This window comes from Bos grunniens, chromosome 6, assembly GCF_055505025.1.
Source record: "Bos grunniens cultivar Pamir isolate PY7600 chromosome 6, Bosgru_T2T1.0, whole genome shotgun sequence".
Classification (NCBI taxonomy): Eukaryota; Metazoa; Chordata; class Mammalia; order Artiodactyla; family Bovidae; genus Bos; species Bos grunniens.
This window is the reverse complement of record NC_141170.1, coordinates 13,656,345-13,679,928: the sequence shown is the minus strand read 5'-3', so window position 1 is coordinate 13,679,928 and position 23,584 is coordinate 13,656,345. Positions and strand designations below refer to the sequence as shown.

General features: G+C 43.3%; 1 protein-coding gene across 2 annotated transcripts in view; it reads right to left on the bottom strand.

The window, feature by feature from the left end:
• STK32B (serine/threonine kinase 32B) overlaps positions 1-23,584 on the bottom strand; it is a 405,326-nt gene that overhangs the window by 288,452 nt on the left and 93,290 nt on the right. For both annotated transcript variants that reach the window (XM_086404828.1, XM_086404827.1), the window contains exon 2: positions 14,706-14,761. In XM_086404828.1, the coding sequence (XP_086260954.1) occupies positions 14,706-14,761 (56 nt within the window). The remainder of the gene's footprint in view (positions 1-14,705; positions 14,762-23,584) is intronic.

Genomic DNA, 23,584 nt, shown 5'->3' with positions numbered 1-23,584 from the left:
TATACACACTGCTTAGTGTATATATATATGCATATATGTGTGTTTATATACATACATGTATGTAGATATATACTGTACTGCTTTGTGGGCATACATATACATATATGAGTGTGTGTATGTATCTATACACTCTATGTGAACGGTGGGTATATATGTATACATATACATATATGAGTGTGTGTATGTATCTATGCACTCTGTGTGAATGGTGGGTATATGGATTGTTGTTTAGTTGCTCAGTCGTGTCCAACTCTTTTGTGACCCCAAGGACTATAGCCTCTGTCCTCTGTCCTCCTCTGTCCATGGGATTTTCCAGGCAAGAATACTGGAGTAGGTTGCCATTTCCTCCTCCAGAGGATGTTCCTGACCCAGGGATTGAAACTGTGTCTCCTGCAAGTCTCCTGCATTGCAGATGGATTCTTTACCACTGAGCCACTGGGGAAGCCTGGGTATATGTATACGTGACTATACATACACAAATACACATTAAATATACCACTTAATGTGTACGTATATAGATGTATAGATATATATGCTGCTTAGAAGGTATATATGTATATAGATATGTGTGTTTATATATACTATACATTTATATTTGTGTAGATATATGCATACACATACATGTGTATATGCTATATACATATACACATGTCTATGTACACTGTTTCCTAGGTATGAATACATGCATATTCATAAATGTGTGCTCATATACATATTTTGCTTAATGTATTTGTAAGTGTATATATATACTGCTCCGGAGAAGGCAATGGCACCCCACTCCAGTACTCTTGCCTGGAGAATCCCATGGATGGAGGAGCCTGGTTGGCTGCAGTCCATTGGGTCGCTAAGAGTCGGACATGACTGAGCGACTTCACTTTCACTTTTCACTTTTATGCATTGGAGAAGGAAATGGCAACCCACTCCAGTGTTCTTGCCTGGAGAATCCCAGGGACGGGGGAGCCTGGTGGGCTGCCGTCTATGGGGTCACACAGAGTCAGACACAACTGAAGCGACTTAGCAGCAAAAGCAGCAGCATATATACTGCTCAGTGAGTATATATGCACATGTATATATGCATTATATACATAAATTCCATATATATATGTGTAAATATATATGTGTGTATATGTATTATACTTTACATATATACAGTTGCACTCAGTAAGTACTGCAGATCAAACTGTGAACAATAAGGAAACATTCCTACCCTCACAGAGCCTATGTTCTCAGGCATAAGACCAACAACCACAAGGAAAAACAAACAAGTATTTAATGGATTTACAGGTAATGACAGGTGCACTGAAGAAAACAGGACCAGGAAGGGCACATGGATACGAAATGCTTGGGGTGGAGTCAAGTGGGGTGGGTATTCAGGGAGAGGACACTTGAGCAGAATTCTGTACAGGATGGGTGACCTTTGCAGAGTTCTAAGGGAAGATATCAAGGAGGTGGGCCTAGCAAGTGCAAGGTTCTGAGTTAGAAAGAAGTTCAGCATGTTCGGAAGATGAGAAGAAGGGCTGCAAGGAACGAGCAGGAAGATGGAGGGGCAGAGAGGAGTGTCAGTGAAATAGGCATAGCCAGATTGCAGGGCCTTGCAGGCTGGCATAAAGAGGTTGGCGTGCATTCTCAATGGCAGGGAAGCCCCTCAACCATTCCATCCAATTCATACTTTATCACATCACTGGCTGCTATGTAGACCGGAGCCTTCCTTATTCTTTCTCTCTCTCACTTATACATGCTCTAGGCAGCATTTATTGAGCCTTCCCCACCTGCTGGGCACTGAGCCAGCTGCTGATGGGACTGGCAGGTGACTATGACCAACCCTAACTTTTCAAGAATCTCACAGTCTGACGGCTGAGGCAGAGGAGCAATCTGAAGACCACCTCTAAGCAAGATGTGCTGTGAAGGATGGCAAGAGGAAGCTGAGAGAGTCAGGTCTTCCCCTGATCCCTCCAGGTGGCTACCCAAAAGTTTCCAGAACCCACCACATAACCTAGAGACAAGATAACATGGAACGCATATGAAAAATGCCAACCATATGCCAGGTCCGGGAGTTGTATGGTCTCTGCCACTTATTTTCACAGTAAACTTTGAAGATCACTCTGAGCATTGTTTCCTTCTTTTAAAGTCTTCACTTTAGAAACTTATTTTTGTTCAATTCAATATAGAATTCCAGATTGGTGGTTCTTCTTTATTATCACTTGAAAAATGCTGTTCCCCTATCTTTGGCTTGCATAGTTTCCATTTCCTAACACAATGTGCCCTTCTGTCCCCTGGTTCATTTCAAGATTTTATATTAATGGTTATAAGCCACTTTTTAATTTGACTGTGATGATCTTTGATGATGTTTTCCTTGTGTTCCTTTTGCTTGGAGTTGGTTGAACTTTCTGGATATGATTTTATCATTTTCATCAATTAAACAAACGAACCATTATTTCCCCAAATGTATTTTATATGCCCATCCCTCCTTCTGAAACTCCAGTTACACATACGGTAAATTACGGCACTTTGTTCCATAAGTCACTGAAAGTGAAGTGAAAGTGAAAGTCACTCAGTCGTGTCCAACTCTCTGCGACCCCATGGACTGTATAGTCCATGGAATTCTCCAGGCCATAATACTGGAGTGGATAGCCTTTCCCTTCTTCAAAGGATCTTCCCAATCCAGGGGTTGAACCCAGGTCTCCCACAATGCAGGCAGGCGGATTCTTTACCAGCTAAGCCACAAGGGAAGCCCATAAGTTACTGAAGCTCTGTTAATTTTTTCCTCGGTGCTTCATTTGTATAGTTCCCATTGCTATATCTTCAAGTTCACTAGCCTTTTCTTCTACACTGCATTTGTTGCTGTTATTCAGTCACCAAGTTGGGTCCATGGAGTGCAACATGCCAGGCTCCTCTATCTTCTACTATCTCCCAGAGTTTGCTCAAATTCATGTCTATTGAGACGGTGATGCTATCTAACCATCTCATCCTCTGCCTAATCTGCTGTTAATATCCCATCCAATGAATGCTTCATTTCATATATTGTAGTTCTCATTTCTAGGAGTTCTATTTGAGTGGCTACCACAGGAAAGCTGGGTAGGGGGAAGGGAAAGAGAGGGCAAGGGAATTAAGAGGGACATGCTACTAGGTACAAAATAAATAAGACACAAGGATATAAAGTATGGCACAGGGAATATAATCAATACTTTATAATTGTAAATGGACTATAACCTAAGAATATATCAAATCATTATTTTGTGCACCTGAAACTAAACATTATAAGTCAACTATGAAAGTGTTGGTTGCTCAGTCATGTTCAATTCTTCAAAGCCCGCCAGGCTCCTCTGTCCATGGCATTCTCCAGGCAGGAATACTGGAATGGGTTTCCATTCCCTTCTCCAGGGATTCTTCCCCACCCAGGGATCAAACTTGGGTCTCCCACATTGCAGGCAGATTTTTTACCATTTAAGCCACCAGGGAAATAAAAATATGAAGATAAAGTAAAATTGCACTTTCCTGTGTCCAAAAATTTCCTAGACATGAAAAGAAGCAGGAAAATATGGCCCACAAGCAGAAGGAAAATTAATAAAGAGAAACAGACTCAGAAATGGCACCAGTGATGAAATTAACAAACAAGGACTTCCATGGGGCTATTATTCATGTGCTCTCTATGCTCAAGGATAAGGAAACTGTGAACATAATAAGGATAAAAATGGGCATTCTCATGTTTTTGGAGAGGAAACAGAGGTTTGCAGAAAATTTATGACTGGTCCAAGTTCATATGGCTAGAAGCAGCAGGACCAGAATCTGAGCTCAGGCTTCCTCACCTCGAAAGCTCATGCTCTTTCTCCTACATGTTGTTCCTTCCCAAAGCAAATGTCCAATGTTTTGGGATGTTGATGGACTCTCTCCTCCTGACTCTCATGGTTTCTTGCTAATATACATGTGACTAAAGCTACTTTCTTCCTAAATTCTGTATTTGGGAGGGACATGTGGGAACAAAACAGGCTGGTGGCAGTGGGGTCTTCTCCAGGCTTCTGATGCATCATGTGTAAAATGGAGATAATAAGGCCCAGCACACTGAGCTTTAAGAAGACAAGAATGGTAAAAGGGTTCAGTTCCTAGGACAATGATTGTGAGTTAGCCAGGACTCTCCAGGTTGCAAATACTGGGAACCCAACATGATCTCTTCCATCACCTCCACTAGCTTTGCTTGTCGTAATGCTTCAAAGCAGAGATATCACTTTGCCAAACAAGGTTCAGTTCAGTCACTCAGTCATGTCCAACTCTTTGTGACCCCATGGACTGCAGCATGCCAGGCCTCCCTGTCCATCACCAGCTCCCAGAGTTTACCCAAACTCACGTCCATTGAGTCGATGAGGCCATCTAACCATCTCATCCTCTGTCGTCCCCTTCTCCTACCACCTTCAATCTTTCCCAGCATCAGGATCTTTTCAAATGAGTCAGCTCTTCGCATCAGGTGGCCAAAGTATTGGAATTTCAGCTTCAACGTCGGTCCTTCCAATGAACATTCAGGGCTGATCTCCTTTAGGATGGACTGGTTGGATCTCCTTGCCAACCAAGGTCCATATAGTCAAATTTATGGTTTTTCCAGTAGTCATGTATGGATGTAAGAGTTAGACCATGAAGAAAGCTGAGTGCCAAAAAATTGATGCTGTCGAATTGTGATGCTGGAGAAGACTCTTGAGAGTCACTTGGACCAAGATCAAACCAGTCAATCCTAAAGAAAATCAATCCTGAATATTCATTGGAAGGGCTGATGCTGAAGCTGAAGCTCCAATACTTTGTCCACCTGATGCAAAGAGCTAACTAATTGGATAAGACTTTGATGCTGGGAAAGATTGAAGGCAGGAGGAGTAGGGGATGGCAGAGGATGAGATGGTTGGATAGCATCACTGACTCAATGGACATGAGTTTGAGCAAGCTCCGGGAGATAGTGAAGGACGGGGAAGCCTGGTGTGCTGCAGCCCATGGGGTCACAGAGAGACATGACTGAGTGACTGAACAACAACAACATGATCTTGCATAAACAAAACAGGGTACCAGCTTCCGTGGCTGGTAAGGACAGTGGATATAGCTATAGGATTGGAAGAACAAAAGGTGGAGGCACTGGTGGTACCTGCCCATGCCCCTCCCCTGAACCTCCACAGAGCTCAGGCTGCCTATTGTGGACACCTGAGGCTCTCTGCTAGGGCCTTTTTCTGCCCCGGATGTGAGTGAAGTGAAAGTCGCTCAGTCGTGTCCGATTCTTTGCAACCCAATGGACTATACAGTCCATGGAATTCTCTAGGCCAGAATATTGGAGTGCGCAGGTAGCCTTTCCCTTCTCCAGGGGATCTTCCCAACCCAGGGGTCAAACTGGGGTCTCCTGCATTCCAGGTGGATTCTTTACCAACTGAGCTACCAGGAAAGCCCTACTTCTGAAGCCTTTTTCTGCCCTGGATCAGTCAGTTCAGTTCAGTTCAGTCACTCAGTCGTGTCTGACTCTTTGCGACCCCATGGACTGCATGTGGACACATGGGGTGGAAGAGGTGTTTTCTGAAGAAAAGAGATGCTATTGCGATAAGTAAGGGACATGAAAAGCATGCTGGACAGTAGAAAACAACAGCCTTTAGAGTCCACTGATTCACCATTCCTTTTCTTTGTACAAATGAGAAAACTAAGCTTAAGATTGGTTAATTCACTATCCCAAGTAAGCACAACTGAAGCATATCAGAGTCAGCCTGCTTCCCAGATCGAAAGTGTTTCCACTGAGATATGTAGAAATTCATCTGCCATGCCTCAACTGTCCTAGAATTAAGTCATAAAAGTGTTATAAAACTCTTCAGTAAATTCTTGCTAAAACCAATGGATTGCCTGCAGCTGTTTACTTTGGTGCTTCACTGGGGAAGCACAATCTACCCCCCGCATGAAAGTCAAATAAGATTTCTGCAAATTCACATGTGCTTTTTCCTGATAACCAAGGCTACTGTCGTACTTTAACAGTGAAATGTCTTTCTTGAAAACTCGTAATAAATGCCAGCTATCAAACCCACCAAAGGCTGAAAGCAAAGCCAAAGTACCCATTCAATAGTAGGAGGGTGGTTCTCTTCATCCTAGCCCAGCACACTTCCACCCTGAGTCTCATAATAGTCATGTAGGCTCATCTACATTGACATGAAAAGCAGTAGTTATTTGGTATTTTGACCAGAACAGAGCTTTGTTTGATTGCCTTGAAGCAACCACATCCTGAATACTGGCTGTTTGTGTACGTTCTACATGAATTTGGGTGTCATCAAGATACTGCCACAACCTAAGAGTGACTTAAACATAAATTCTCCTCTAGAAAGCTTGCATTTTTCTTCAGAACACCCACTATACCCAAAGCTTGAATATATTTATGCTCTGAACCACAGGTTCTGAGAACCAAGCCAGCAGCCAAAGAGCAGCACAGATGAAGACAGAAAAGGAAAAGAAAACTTTCAGGATATAATCAAGTAATAACTCATGAGGGCCCAGGCTAACGGATCTGATAGTACTGACAGGAAAGGGTGCAAAGGGCTCAGGGCCAAGATCACCACTGACTCCAGGGTAAAATGATACACTTCTACGTGGTGCCAGTTGTGTTGTGGGTTAAGGGAGTTGCTTCAAGTTTTCTTCAGCCACAAAACGCTCAACATTAGGGTAAGTGACAACAGAAAGTAATGATTTAAGAGAATTTTTAAAATGTTTTGTTGTTGTTGCAGAAGTTCAGCCCTCCCCATGGGACTACAGGCAAACTTTCTAAATTCTCTGGATCATAACTCTTCTAAGAAATCTAGAGAAGAACCTCAAACGCAGCACATAAACTCTGTCCACGTTTCTGGCTGAAGTAACTCACATGCATAGAGCAGACTGTAAGCAGTACAGAGCAGAAGAAAAAAAGAAAGGGACTGAGATTTATGTGCATGCCCAAGAAGAGAGTATGCAGTATAAATCCAACCAAGGTAACTTCTTGTTCAAAATATTTTTTCAAAGAAATACAACACAATCCAAAGTCTATACAACATAACATTCACAATATCCAGGATGCAAGCCCAAATTACTCAGCATATAAAGAACCAGGAAAACGTGATCTATCCTTAATCAAGGTGAATCTTAAGATGACCCAGATGTTGGAAATAGAATAAATGATATGAAAACAGCTCTTAAGACTAAGACTAAGCTGCAGGGTATAAAGGGCAATATGGTAGAATAAATGAAAATATGGGAAATCTAAGAAAAGAGAAACTATTTTCTTTTAATCCAGAAGTTATACCTAGGATTATCATAGTCAAACTGCTGAAAATCAAAGATTAAAGGAAAATCTTGAAAAGAAAGAGATGGATGTGACATATTATTGCTGTTGCTGCTGCTGCTAAGTCACTTCAGTCGTGTCCGATTCTGTGTGACCCCACAGACGGCAGCCCACCAGGCTCCCCCATCCCTGGGATTCTCCAGGCAAGAACACTGGGGTGGGTTGCCATTTCCTTCTCCAGTGCATGAAAGTGAAAAGTGAAAGGGAAGACGCTCAGTCGTATCTGACTCTTAGCGACCTCAAGGACTGCAGCCTACCAGACTCCTCCGTCCATGGGATTTTCCAGCCAAGAGTACTGGAGTGGGATGCCATTGCCTTCTCCAGACATATTACTATCAGCTAATAATGATTCAGCTTAATGACCTCCCAGCAGAAAGCACAAAGGTCATTCAGTTGACAATGGCACAAAATCTTTAAAGCAATGAAGAAAAAGTTGTCAACCCAATAATCTGTATCCAGTAGAAATAGTCCTCAAGAAAGGTGAAATAAATGCATTTCAGTTTAGTTCAGTTCAGTTCAGTCGCTCAGTTGTGTCTGACTCTTTGAGACCCCATGAATTGCAGCATGCCAGGCCTCCCTGTCCATCACCAACTCCAGGAGTTTACTCAAACTCATGTCCATTGAGTTGGTGATGCCATCCAACCATCTCATCCTCTGTCGTCCTCTTCTCCTGCCCTCAATCTTTCCAAGCATCAGGGTCTTTTCAAATGGGTCAGCTCTTTGCATCAGGTGGCCAAAGTATTGGAGTTTCAGATAAAATAAAATTAAGAGAATGCATTGATTGGAGATTTGTGCCACATAAAATACTAAAGGTTACCAGAGGGAAATTCATACCTTCATGAAAGGTATGAGTAATTATTAAGGGCTATTTTCCTTCTAATTTTTTAAAGGCCAAAAACCCCCCACATACTTTTAAGTATATATATTTTACATATACATTTGTTGGAGAAGACTCTTGAGAGTCCCTTGGACTGCAAGGAGATCTAACCAGTCCATTCTGAAAGAGATCAGCCCTGGGATTTCTTTGGAAGGAATGATGCTAAAGCTGAAACTCCAGTACTTTGGCCACCTCATGCGAAGAGTTGACTCACTGGAAAAGACTCTGATGCTGGGAGGGATTGGGGGCAAGAGGAGAAGGAACAGAGGATGAGGTGGCTGGATGGAATCAGTGACTTGATGGATCTGAGTCTGAGTGAACTCCGGGAGTTGGTGATGGACAGGGAGGCCTGGCGTGCTGCGATTCATGGGGTCACAAAGAGTCGGACACGACTGAGTGACTGATCTGATCGGAAAGCAACAAACTATAATGTTGTATTGGAGATTTATGATTTATAAACTATAACACATGACAGCTATAGTATAAGAGTTGACAGGTGTGGTAAATAGATCTATACAGTTGCCAGCTTTTTAGATTTTATGTGAAGTATAAAATATTAACTCTAAGCAGATTGAAATAAACTATGAGGTGAAAGTTGCTCAGTCGTGTCCATCTTTGCGACCACATGGACTATACACTCCATGTAATTCTCCAGGCCAGAATACTGGAGTGGGTAGCCTTTCCCTTCTCCAGGGGATCTTCCCAACCCAGGGATTGAACCCAGGTCTCCCACATTGCAGGCAGATTCTTTACCAGCTGAACCACAAGGGAAGCCCTGAGGATATGCATTATAATCCCTAGAGCAATAATTTTAAAACAAGGAAGTATGGCTGTAAAGTCATGAGATAAATGGAGATTCTAAATCATTAGTTAATCTAAAACAAAACAGGAAAAGAGAAACCAAAGAACAAAAGAGAGAACAAGAACAAATAAAACCATGCTAAGCCTAATTGAAACCAAATCAATAACTACATTTACTGTGAATAGACTAAAAGGTAGAGATTGCCAGACAGATTTAAAAAGAAGCAAGTTCCCAGGTGATGCTAGTGGTACAGAACCTGCCTGGCAATGCAGGAGATGTGAAAGATGTAGGTTCAATCCCTGGGTTGGGAAGATCCCTGGAGAAGGGAATGGCAACCCACTCCAGTATTCTTGCCTGGAGAATCCCATGACAGGGGAGACTGACATGACAGGGGTTACAATCCATAGGGTTGCCAAGACTTGGACACAGTTGAAGCAACTCAGCAAGCATGCACACAAGACCTAACTATATGATATGCTCAAGAGATTAATGTCAAATATAAAGACACAGATAGAATGAAAGAAAATGCATGGAAAAATATATGCCATGTAGGCTAGAATAACTATATGAATTTCAGAGAAAATAAGCTTAAAAAAAAAGATCATTAGCAAGAGATAGAAAAGAACATTTCACAATGATAAAAAGGTCAATCCATCATGAGGTCATAACAACTATAAATCTGTATGGACCTAATAACAGACCTTCAAAGTGTCAGATGGAAAACTGACAGAAATAAAGGAAGAAGAAACAACTCTAGGATCAGAGTTGGAGATTTTGTACAACTGGCTCAGAAATGGATAAAACAACTAGATTGTTACAATCAGTGAAGATGGAGACCAAGGAAGGAGGTGGTTCAGGATGGTGGTGTAGGAACGTCCCGGACTCATCTCCTTCCATGGACACAATAAATTCACAACTACACATGGAAAACACCCCTATGAGAATGACCTGAAAACTAGCTGAACAGCTTCTCCACAATAAAGGATAAAAAAGCCACATCAAGATGGGAAGGAGAAGCAGAGATGTGATCTCACAAAAAAAAAATCTCCACCCCCCCAGCCTGGTGACCTGAAATTGGGAGGGGGCTCACAAATAGGAAACTTCACTCCAAAGAGCCAGGGGTTTGTGCCCACATCAGGCATCTCAACCCTTGGAACTGGCGCTGGTAAGGAGAGCCTGCAAAATGTCTGGCTTTGAAACCCAGCAGGATTTACATCTGGAAGAATATAGGGCTATAGAGAACAGAGAATTTATAAAGGGCTTGCATGAAGATTCACTCATCTTGGACCCAGTGCAAAAGCAACAAACAGGCCTAGGTTTAGATCTTATGTGAAGGAGATTCACTTACTAACTTTAAACCCTAAGGTTCATTAATTAACCTTAACCCCTCTGCTGGATGGGCAGGAATCTGTTGGGAGTCTTCCTGGTGCCATTCTTATCCTCTCCCCTTCTAGCACCAGTGTTTGTGCCTCATCTTCACACCGCTTCTCAGCCCTGCCAAAGCCAGTAGGCACATGCAGGCCATACAGGGGATGCCCCTTGAGCATCTGGCTCTGCTGTGCAGGCGGAATTGTGTTTTGGTGCCCCGTGGGTCTGAGACAATCAGAGAAACTATTCTTGGAAGGCCCCCATACTCCAGTCACTGTACAGACAATCGACTGAGATGTAGCCCGTCTTCCTGTGAAAAAAGCTGATCTACTGGTCTTGGAGCTTCAGCCCAAGGGACAGGCTTCCAGTTTTCCATACATTTAGAGGCTATGGACATGGTCTAGGGGATGTCCTCTTTGTGTACTCCCGTGAACTCACTGCAGCTCCCTGGTAACTCCCAGTGAAAGTCAAAGTCTCACAGTCGTGTCTAACTCTGCAATCCCATGGACTATAGCCTTCCTGGCTCCTCTGTCCATAGAATTCTCCAGGCAAGAGTACTGGAGTGGGCTGCCATTTCCTTCCCCAGGGGATCTTCCAGATTCAGGGATCGAACCCAGGTCTCCTGCATTGCAGGCAGATTCTTTACCAACTGAGCCTCTAGAGAAGCCTGGAAATGAGATCAAACACTCATCTGGAGCCCTGATTTTTGCAGCTGTCACCAATGAGTTATGTGTAGATCATCTGATGTGAAGGCCAGTGAGGTTTACAATTGCAGTTCTATATTACTGTATGTATTGGCATACCTTAAAATGTGTGGCCTGCAAGTCCAGCTTCTAATCAGCCTGAAGCTAAGGGCTAACTGAAATTCCACTCTCTGGAACATTAACAGGTCTTTGCACACCTTCAACAACTGGGAACTATGAAGAATAAGTCAGAGACCTAAGATAATCACAAACATTTAAGAGACAATCAAGAGCTAGGGCAAGGTTAAACAATAAAGTTAATCTCCTTCATAAGGCCAGTATTTCAAGACTGGCAGAGATAGCTGCTTCATGTAATATTAGACACAAATACAGAGAGTCAAGCAAAATGAAGAGAGAAAGGAATATATTTCAAATAAAAGGAAAAGATAACTACCAGTTTAAAAACCCATAAGGAAACGGAGATAAGTAGTTTAGCTGAAACAGAGTTCAAAATATTGGTCATATAGATGCTCACTGAACTTGGGAGAAGAATGGATAAACAAAGATAGTACTTCACCAGAGACAGAAAATATAAGAAAGCATCAAGTCAGTTCAGTTCAGTTGCTCAGTCATGCCTGACTCTTTGCGACCCCATGGACTGCAACACACTAGGCCTTCCTGTCCATCACTAATGCCAGGAGCTTGCTCAAACTCATGTCCATTGAGTCGGTGATGCCATCCAACCATCTCATCCTCTGTCATCCCTTCCTCCTGCCTTCAATCTATCCCAGCATCAGGGTCTTTTCCAATGAGTCAGTTCTTCACATCAGGTGGCCAAAGTATTGGAATTTCAACTTCAGCATCAGTCCTTTCAATGAATATTCAAAACTGATTTCCTTTAGGATTAACTGGCTGGATCTCCTCTTGGAGACTGGCTGAGTCTCCTCCAAGGGACTCCCAAGACTCTTCTCCAACACCACAGTTCAAAAGCATCAATTCTTCGGTGCTCAGCTTTATTAACAGTCCAATTCTCACATCCATACATGACTACTGGAAACACAAAAGCTTTGACTAGACGGACCTTTGTTGGCAAAATTATGTCTCTGCTTTTGAATAAGCTGTCTACATTTGTCATAGCTTTTCTTCCATGGAGCAAGCATCTTTTAATTTCATGGCTGCAGTCACCATCTGCAGTGATTTTGGAGCCCCCAAAAATAAAGTCTGTCACTGTTTCCACTGTTTCCCCATCTATTTGCCATGAAATGATCAAACCAGATGCCATGAACTTAGTTTTCTGAATGTTGAGCTTTAAGCCAGCTTTTGACTCTCCTCTTTCACTTTCATCACAAGGCTCTTTAGTTTTCCACTTTCTGCCATAAGGGTGGTGTTATCTGCATATCTGAGGTTATTGATATTTCTCCCAGCAATCTTGATTCTAGCTTGTACTTCATCTAGCCTGGTATTTTGCATGATGTATTCTGCATATAAGTTAAATAAGCAGGGTGACAATATACAGCCTTGACGTACTCCTTTCCCAATTTGGAACCAGTCAGTTGTTCCATGTCCAGTGCTAACTGTTGCTTCTTGACCTGCATACAGATTTCTCAGGAGGCAGGTCAGGTGGTCTGGTATTCTCATCTCTTTAAGAATTTTGCACAGTTTGTTGTGATCCACAGTCAAAGGCTCTGGTGTAGTCAATAAAGCAGAAGTAGGTGTTTTTGTGGAACTCTCTTGCTTTTTTGATGACCCAACAGATGTGGGCAATTTGATCTCTGGTTCCTCTGCCTTTTCTAAATCCAGCTTGAACATCTGGAAGTTCCTGGTTCATGTACTGTTGAAGCCTGGCTTGGAGAATTTTGAGCATTACTTTACTAGCGTGTGAGATGAGTGCAACTGTGTGGTAGTTTGAGCATTCTTTGGCATTGCCTTTCTTTGGGATTGGGATGAAAACTGACTTTTTCCAGTCCTGTGGCCACTGCTGAGTTTTTCAAATTTGCTGGCATATTGAGTGCAGCACTTTCACAGTATCATCTTTTAGAATTTGAAATAGCTCAACTGGAATTCCATCACCTACACTAGTTTTGTTTGTAGTGATGCTTCCTAAGGCATCAGGAAGCGTCCATAAGCCTCTTATCCTTCTCCATCAGAGGGCAGACAGAATGAAAACCACAATTACAGAAAACTAACCAGTCTGATCACATGGACCACAGCCTTGTCTAACTCAATGAAACTATGAGCCATGACGTGTAAGGCCACCCAAGATGGACAGGTCATGGTGGAGAGTTCTGACAAAACGTGGTCCACTGGAGAAGGGAATGGCAAACCACTTCAGTATTCTTTCCATGAGAACCCCATGAACTGTATGAAAAGGCTTCACTGGTGAATATTACAAATGCCCAAAGGTTTAATACTTATATTTCTCAGACTCTTCCTAAAAATTGTGGAGAAGGGAACATTCTCAAACTCATTTTATAAGGTCAGCATTGCCCTGATGCCAAAACCAAACAAGGATCACACACAAACAAAAATTATAGGCCAATATACCTGATGAACATACCTGCAAAAAATTGTCAACAAAGTATTAGCAAACTGAATTCAACAATATATTAAAAGGATCATGCACCCTGTTCAAGCGGGATTTACTGCAGGGCTGCAAGGATGATTCAACATCCACAAATCAATCAGCATGATATACCACATTAACAGAATGATGGCTAAAAATCACCTGATCATCTCAATAGAGGAAGAAAAAGCTTTTGACAAAATTCAACATTCATTTATGATAAAAACTCTCAACAGAGTGAGTATAAAAGAAACATATTTCAACATAATAAAAGGCCATGTATGACCAATCCACAACTACCATCATACTCAAGAGTGCAGAGCTGCAAGGTTTTCCTTTTAGATCAGGAACAAGACAAGAATGCCCATTCTTGCCACTTTTATTCAACACGGATTAAATCGTGAGGATATTATGCCAAATGAAATAAACACGTCACAGAAAGACAAATACTGCATGATTCCATGTACATGTGGTATCTAAAATAGTCAAATTCATAGAAGCAAGACTGGAATGCTGGTTGCCAGGGGCTAAGGGGATGAGGGCATGGGGAATTACTATCTAATGGGCATAAAGTTTCAGTTAAGCAGGATGAATAAGCTCTAGAGATCTACAGTACAGTGTTCTCTGTATAGCCAACAATAATACATATATTGTACGCTTAAAAATTTAAGCAAGTAGATCTCATGTGAAGTCTGCTTTCCACAATAACTTTTTAAATAAAATGCCTACATTGAAGGAAAAAGCTGCTGTTAGCCATCACATAAATTTGTGGTTTTTTCCCACTTTCCTTATTTAGATTCTCAAAGAAGAAATAGCATTAGCAACCTTGAAATAATTACCATTGTAATTCACCTAAAGCAGGGCAGCCGTGGTAATTTAATTTTCAGAATGAAATTACAGCATATCCAAAGGAAACTATTCAGACTTCCTTTCACATTTCAAATTTGGCAAATTCAAATCTTTCTGTCAAACAGGAAATCCCCAGTGCCCAGCAATCAACACAAAAACAAACACACAAACATGCACATTAGTATAAATCCAGTGGTCAGAACTTTTATATTTTATGGATGAAATTTTTAAAAATCCACCATTCTTACCTTTCCAAAACTGCCTTTACCAATGGCCCGCAGAATCTGAAAATGGTCAAAGTTGACTGTAAAAGAAAAAAAAAAATGAACAAGTTAGATTTGTCAGTCCTTATATTGATTCTTAAAATGTCTTCACCTGAATATCTAACCATTTATTTCCAATGGCTTCTGGTTTACTGCATCGTTTGCCATAACAGCACTCCACCCCTGAATGGCTGCTTTGTATATTCCACTCCCCCATCCCCAACACATATATTTGGCAATTAACACTTCCCCAGTGTATATAAAGGAGGAGAGACATCTTTTGGGCCAGAGGGAAGGGATAACAGAGAAAAACTTGGATACTTGGATTACCATATTCTTGCACCCTGTTCCCTTTGCCAAGATGACTTTACTTCTAGTCTCTGTCTTGCCACCAAGCACTATTACCTTACACATTCAGACATCAGTTCACCTGTCTCAGTGTCCAAGGAGCTAATCCTGCCTCCATTATGAAACCTCTGGACCACCAAGTGACATGATTACATCGTAGTCTTTTCCTGCTAGGGTGTCTCACCTCTGGTATCATGAGCCGGAAGGAGGAGGACAATAATTTCAAACCCTGCACTGCCCTGTCTCCAACCCACTCCAGTATTCTTCCCTGGAGAATCCCATGGACAGAGGAGCCTGGTGGGCTCTATTCCGTAGGGTCACAAAGAGTCGGACGTGACTGAAGCAACTTAGCAAGCAAGCAAGCATTGCCCTGTCTCATGTCTCTCTTTCACCATGTTTCTTGATGGGGCTCCCCATTCTTGCTGTCTATTGCCTTATTCCAGTCTGGCTTATACCTCATCCCCACAGCACAACATCAACAAAGTATGGCCATACCACCCAAGCCAGTGGACGGTTTTCTGTCCCCATTTTACTTGGCCACTCTCTCCCTCTTGAAACATCTGCTTGTCTTCTGTGGAAGTACACCTTCTCGATACTCCATTTCATGCCTCAGTTCTTTTGCACATTCATCCTTTACCTCCCACCCATTAAATACTGGATTCCATCAAACCTCCATCCTACAGCCTTCCTCTCCTCACTGGCTCCAAGGGCTCTCATCATCACCTAATGGCCAATAACTTTCCAGGCTGTGTGTACAGATTGATGCCAACCCCACAGTGACTCCTGGGGGCTTCGAAGTTACCCTGAACCATTTCAAAGGATCCTAAACAAAACCTAGGAGAGAGTGTGGAGAAAAGGGATCCCTCCTACACTGTTGGTGGGAATGCAAATTGGTGCAGCCACTATGGAGGACAGTGTGGCGATTTTTCAAAAGACTAAAAATAGAGCTGCCATATGATCCATCAACTCCACCCTTGGGCATATATCCAGAAAAACTATATTCGAAAAGATACATGCACCCTAGAGTCCACAGCAGAACTATTTACAATGCCTAAGACATGGAAGCAACCTAAACGTCCATCAACAAATGAATGGATAAAGAAAATATGGTACATATAGTACAATGAAATATTACTCAGCCATTTTAAAAAAGCAAAATAATTCCATTTGCAGCAACATGGATTGACCTTGAGGTCATAACACTAAGGGAAGTAAGTCAGACGAAGGAAGACAAATATCATACAATATTCACTTATGTGTATTCCCTTTGGGATTAACAGATACACACTACTATATATAAAATAGATAAACAACAGGACCTACTGTATTACACAGGGAACTATATTCAGTATCTTGTAATAACGTCTAATAGAAAAGAATATATATATATATATACACACACACACATATATATAGACTGGTGGTTGCCAAGGGGGAGGTAGGTGAGAGGGATGGATTTGGAGTTTGGGATTAGCAGATGCAAACTAGTGTAGAGAGGATGGATAAATGACCAGGTCCTACTGTAGAGCACAGGAAACTATATTCAGTATCCTGTGATAAGCCATAATGGAAAAGAATGTGAAAAAGAATGTGTGTGCATATATATGGCTGAATATATAACTGAATCACTTTCCTATACACCCGAAACTAACACAATTTTGTAACTCAACCATTTGTCGTTGTTGTCACTAAGTCATGTCCAACTCTTTAGGGTCCCTTGGACTGCAGCATGCCGGGCTATCTGTCCTCCACTATCCCTCCACTGTCCTCCACTATCTCCTGGAGTTTGTTCAAATTCATGTCCATTCAGTTGGGGATTCTATCTAACCACTGCATCCTCTGATAATCCTAAAGGAAATCAACCCTGAATATTCATTGGAAGGACTGATGCTGAAGCTGAAGCTCCAAATCAACCATGAAACTGAAAGTGAAGTCACTCAGTTGTGTCCAACTTTTTGCAACCCCATGGATGGTAGCCTACCAGGCTCCGCGGTCCATGGGATTTTCCAGGCAAGAATACTGGAGTGGGCTACCATTTCCTTCTCCAGAGGATCTTCCCAACCCAGGGATTGAACCGAGGTCTCCTGCATTGCAGACAGATGCTTTACCATCTGAGCCACTGCTGCTGCTGCTGCTGCTAACTTGCTTCAGTCGTGTCCGACTCTGTGTGACCCCATAGACGGCAGCCCACCAGGCTCCCCCGTTCCTGGGATTCTCCAGGCAAGAACACCGGAGTGGGTTGCCATTTCCTTCTCCAGTACATGAAAGTGAAAAATCAAAGTGAAGTCGCTCAGTTGTGCCCGACTCTTAGAGACCTCATGGACTGCAGCCTACCAGGCTCCTCTGTCCATGGGATTTTCCAGGCAAGAGTACTGGAGTGGGGTGCCATTGCCTTCTCCGATCTGAGCCACTGCTGCTGCTGCTAACTTGCTTCAGTCATGTCCAATTCTGTGCAACCCCATAGACGGCAGCCTACCAGGCTTCCCCATCCCTGGGATTCTCCAGGCAAGAACACTGGAGTGGGTTGCCATTTCCTTCTCCAATGCATGAAAGTGAAAAGTGAAAGTGAAGTCACTCAGTCGTGTCCAACTCTTCGTGACCCCATGGATTGCAGCCTACCAGGCCCCCGTCCATGGGATTTTCCAGGCAAGAGTACTAGAGTGGGGTGCCATTGCCTTCTCTGATCTGAGCCACTAGTGACACCCAAATCAACCATACATCAATTTAAAAAGAAGAAGAAGAAAGAAAGCAGGCCTAGGTTGAGTGGTTCAACATTCATTTGACCTCATAAGCTCAAAGCCTGGAACTAATCCCTGAATCCTCTCTTTCTCAACTCCACACCTAATCCTGCACTAGGTGAGGTCTGTTTCACCTCTTCACTGTCTCTCCCATCTGTCTCTCTATGGTCACCCTCTGGTCTAACCCACAGCATTTCTTGTCTGGACAAACCACAGTGGTCTTCCAACATCCTCCCTCAGGAAGGGGGTCTTGCTCATCCTCTGCTTATACTCCTCCAAAACACCCCTCCATTGCTTTCAGGGAAAGGGGAAAATTCCTCCCCATGGCCAAGAGACTACACAGTTGGGTCCTGCCACTTCTGTTTCACCTCCCATCCCCATCCCCAAACCCACTGAGCTCCAGACACGAGAGCTTTCTTTCCATGCTCTGAGCAGCCATTCCCTGTGCCTTTAATGCTCTTTTCTGGGCCCTACACTTGTTAACTCTGCTTCCTCTTCATTCTTCCACATTCAGAGAAGGTTGCCCTCACCCTCCAGAGTCTGCTCTCCTTGTTATACAGTCTCACAGCATCCTGGGACTTTCCTCCAAAAGTCATCACTCTGTATTATTTTATTTTTTAAATGTATTTATTTGTGGGCTGCACCACACAGCTTGTGGGATCTCAGTTCCGGGACCAGGGATTGAACTTGGGCCACAGCAGTGAAATCCCTGAAAAAAGAAAAAGTAGAATAGGTAGACTGACTGACCTTTTTTTTTTTTTTTAAGCCGTGCTGCAGGGCATAAGGGCTTCCCTGGTGGCTCAGACAGTAAAGCACCTGTCTGCAATGCGGGAAACCCAGGTTCAGTCCCTGAGTTGGGAAGGTCCTCTGGAGAAGGAAATGGCAGCCCACTCCAGTACTCTTGCCTGGAAAATTCCATGGATGGAGGAGCCTGGTAGGCTACAGTCCATGGGGTCACAAAGAGTCGGACATGACTGAGCGACTTCACCTTCGTGCTGCAGGGCATGCAAGATCTCAGTCTCAGCCAGGGATTGAACCCTCTCTCCTTGCAGTGGAAGCTCAGAGTCTTTAACTACCAGACCACCAAGGAAGTCCCATTGTGTATTACTTTACATGCATCTGATTAAGATCATTGATCTAGCATTAGACTCCAAGTTCCATGAGGTCAAAGGCCATGTTTGTTTTTCTACGGTGTCCCCACAGCTAGTAGGGCATTAGAACACAGTCATATTTAAGAAATATTCATCAATTAAAGGGATAACTGAAAGCAGATCTCCATATTCATGGTGCCAAATGCAATCCCTAGTACATAATGAGTGTTTGGTAAATATTTCTGAATCAGATTGAATTACCGCCAGTTTCCAATGACTAGGAAAGACATGCTATTTACAAAAGATGAAGTGAACTGATTAGTTCACTACATTATGGGGGCAAGGATGGGGAGAGGTGAATGAATACAATTAGCTCCCTATGTATTCAACTTAATGCCATGGAAGATAATTATGTTGAATTGTGTCCCTGCCAAGCCAAAGTCAGAATTCAGTGTGCCATCTAACACCTAACGTGCTTAGTATAGAGAGACAAGGTTAACGGTTAACTTAGCAAAACCTGGGTTCTTTGACCTAGATTGGCTTCCTTGGTAAATAACTTGCCAGGAAAAGAAATTCTCTTATTTTTTCCTCTTCCCCACTCACCAGAGCTCAAGGGAAGAGAGAAAAGTGAGGAGCTTGGCCTGCATGTATGATGTGACCAGCAGTGAGCTCGGAAATGTACATATATTATCAAGTGCTCCCAAGGTCCCAGGAGGCATTTGCCACCTGCCCCCAATTAGCAATAAACATCCCCACTTCCCTGAAGGCTCCACACTGCTTTGTGCTGCCATGGGTGTGCTGTCATTTCACCTCCTTGCAAAGCCATTCCTCCAACACTCTTCATTTCAAGAAACACTCCTACCTGGCCTTTGACACATGGCACATGCTCATGAAAGAAAGAAAAGTGATTTGTTCTCCACTCCCAACAAATCACTTTCTTCTTCTTAGTGCAATCTCAGAACCTTCTGCAGACATCTGTCCAGGGATCAGGAAACCCCAGCCTCAAGTCAGACTGCTTAGGTCCATAACTCAACTCTGCCTAATGACCTTGGATGACTTAGCCTCTATGTGTCTCACTTACCCCATCTGTAAAATGGGACCAACAGTGCCTACCTTCCATAAGAGCATAGAATAGTGCCTGGCACACAGCAACTTCCCTACAAGACTTAGCTGTTCGTGTTGGGGATGAGGAACAATCCTTCTGCTCTGCTGGGTTCTTCCAGGAGGGATATTTCACTGAACATTTGTGGCCTCTGGCCCCATCAAAGGTGGTGGGAGTTGTCCAGCAGTAAACTGGAAAAGGGATTGCACCGGTGCATTTTTGCTTGCCCTGCGCTCTCTCTGGAATGGCTATCTTTGGGGAGTAAGCTTTCCCTCTGTTGCTTCTTGTCAGAAGCGTTTCAGAGCCAGGCACCATGTAGGGGAGGTCTACAGGGTACTGAGTAGATGCTGAACAGGTAGGTGAGCTTGGCTAATACTGGGCTTCAGAATCAGTGGGTCCTTGCTGCTGCCCTCCTGGGTCCCATTCCTCAATCCCACCTAGATCCCTTCTAGAGGTAAGGCTTGGTTCTCCACTGGCCTCCTCTTTTGTCTTGAAAATAAATGGAAGGAGCTTTAATTACTGAGCAACCCGGCAAATGCCTAAAACTACTGCTTCCCTGGTGGCTCAGACAGTAAAGAATCTGCCTGCAATGCAGGAGACTCGGGTTCAATCCCTGGGTCGGGAAGATCCCCTAGAGAAGGAAATGGCAACCCACTCCAGTATTCTTGCCTCGAGAATTCCATGGACAGAGGAGCCTGGCGGGCTACAGTCCAAGAGGTTGCAAAGTCCGACATGACAAAGGGACTAACAGACTGCTTTAGTAATTAGCATTATAATATTGCAAATAAGCTCATTCATCCACATCCTCATGAAATGTGTACTCATGGGTGTGGCAGTGGGGATCTAACATAAGGTACAGGGCAAATAGGTATCTATTTCATGTTTATTTGCTTATTGGTCTAGATTGGATTTAAGTGATTGAGCATATGGCCTGGGTTTTCCATTTATTTGGCAACCCTCTGACCTGATATACATACACTTACATAAAAGTGACTCCATGTATACACTGTGAATAAGGGAAGGGTTACACTTGGCTGATAAGCAGATTGAAATGGTTGTAATCAGTGAGTCCCAAGCCAAAGATGGATCCTAGAAATCACATTCTCATCTAGGGCTGTTGGCCCAGAGCAAGAGGAGTTGGATGGTGGGTGTGAGAGGGGTGATGAGCGGGTTTCTCTGGGCGACCACCTTGTCCTGGTTTGCCCAGAACTTCCCTGGTCCTAGCACTGAAGGCCCTGCATCCCTGGGAACCCTGCAGTCCTGGGAAAACTGAAAGAGTTGACCTATAGGTTTCTAGATCATGAGCATTGCCAGAGTTGGCCAGGGGAATGGGAAGGTGAATTCCTGAAAAGCAGTGTCTGTTTGGACTTTCCAACACTTAGAAAGGACTGGAGTTTCCAAGGGTAACGCTGTAATAAGTGCACTGTGAAAGCAGAAGTAGATAGCACGTTGCCAGCCAGAGGCAAAGCCAAGAGGTGCCAGTGACCTCACCTAAAAACACAAGGGCAGGGACACCTGCCTGGAGGGCTGTCACATGGATGATGAAATGACACAGGAGCCATGAAGTAACGAGTTGCCTGCCCTGCCAGGCCCAACTCGCCCTTTCTCTTTGACCAGGAAGCCTCAGGTATGTTAGGGAGCAGTGTGGATAGCCCCAAGCAGTGAATCACAGTTCATCGAATCCAGTGAGTTCATCAAGATTCCCTGCTGCTGCTGCTGCTGCTGCTGCTGCTAAGTCGCTTCAGTCGTGTCTGACTGTGCGATCCCATAGACAGCAGCCGACCAGGCTCCCCTGTCCCTGGGCTTCTCCAGGCAAGAATACTGGAGTGGGTTGCCATTTCCTTCTCCAATGCATGGAAGTGAAAAGTGAAAGTGAAGTCACTCAGTCGTGTCCAACTCCTAGCGATCCCATGGACTGCAGCCTACCAGGCTCCTCCGTCCATGGGATTTTCCAGGCGACAGTACTGGAGTGGGGTGCCATTGCCTTTTCCACAAGATTCCCTGGAGGCTTGTTAAGATAGATCATGGGTCCCCTTCTGAATTTCTGGGCAGGGGCCAGAGACATTGCATTTCCCAAGTTGAAAGTTCTCAGGTGATGCTGCCTGTCCACTGGACACCTCTGTTCCCCACGGTCCTAGACACTCATTTAGCGGACAGTGACTTCATGACATAGGTCCAGTCAATGAGATCTAAGCCTGTTAACAGTGGTATTCCTGGAAAAGCATATTTTCCTGATGAAAAGGGACAGTTATAGCTGGAGTGGTTCTTGAACATGCCCACTCTTCCTCCATGAGTAAGGATATGATGTCTGGAGCTACAGCAGCCATCTTGTGACTATGAGACAACAAACACAAGCAGAAGACCAAGATATGGACACAGAAGCCACTCCATATTGTTGGGCCCCTGAAGCCATCCAAAGTCCTCCTACCTCTGGACTTATTATATTAGAAAAAATTACAAAACAGTCTTATTTGTTCAAGTCACTATGAATCAGATTTTCTACTACTAGAAGCCAGAAGCATTCTTCTCTAATATACAAATACAGTCACACTAGTAGGAGCTTAGTAAATGCTATTTTATTGTTGAATTTCCAGCCTCATTGTGACTTTTCTGAATGGCAGAAGAACAATTGTTGTTTGGGGTATAACCAGAGGGGCCAATCTACCTGAATTTGAATTCTGGCTCCACCATGCATTGGCTGAGTGACCTTGGCAAAGTCACTTAACCTCTCTGTGTCTCAGTCTCTTCACTTACAAAATGAGTAAACTAAAATATCCATCTAAGGTTGTCATTGGCTTCTTCGCAGGTGGCACAAGTGGTAAAGAATGTGGCTGTCAATGCAGGAGATGAAAGATATGCAAGTGTGATCCCTGCATTGGGAAGATCCCTTGGAGAAGGAAATAGCAACCCACTCCAGTATTCTTGCCTAGAAAATCCTATGGACAGAGGAACCTGGTGGGCTACAGTCTGTGGGGTCACAAAGAGTCAGACACAACTAAGCACACACGCACACACACACACACACACACACACACACACTGGATTGTCATTAATATTGAATGAATCAATGGAGGTAAAGTATTTACAATAATGCTGGGTCAGAAGTAATGCCTATCAATATTAAGTATCATTATCATTATTATTCTGTATCACTAGTTTTCCCCCACTTTTCACCTTTATGACACAACACTAGTTTGATTAACTCATGACCAAACACTGCAGGGGTGATAAGCGAGAACTGTATTAGTGCCTATTAACTACTGATGGTAATAATCATGCTGAGTAAATTTGGTTGTTCTATCTTATGAGCCAGTGGGTTCTTTTCTCATTTCCATCAGACCAATTATTTCTAATTAATTTCATAGCACCCTTTCAACATGCAATATTCATGAAGAAGCTTATTCTGAGAGCCAAGTGTGAATTTTTTAAGATGGCTAGTTACTCTTTAAATAATCGCTAATGGTAAGTAAACCCCAAGCAATATCCTATAAAAATACATCAAGCAAAGACAGTGAGTAAATGTCCCCTTTTCTGTCTCCCTAAAAAGCTGAAACTCTGGAGTTCATTCCTTTTACCAGTGCACTT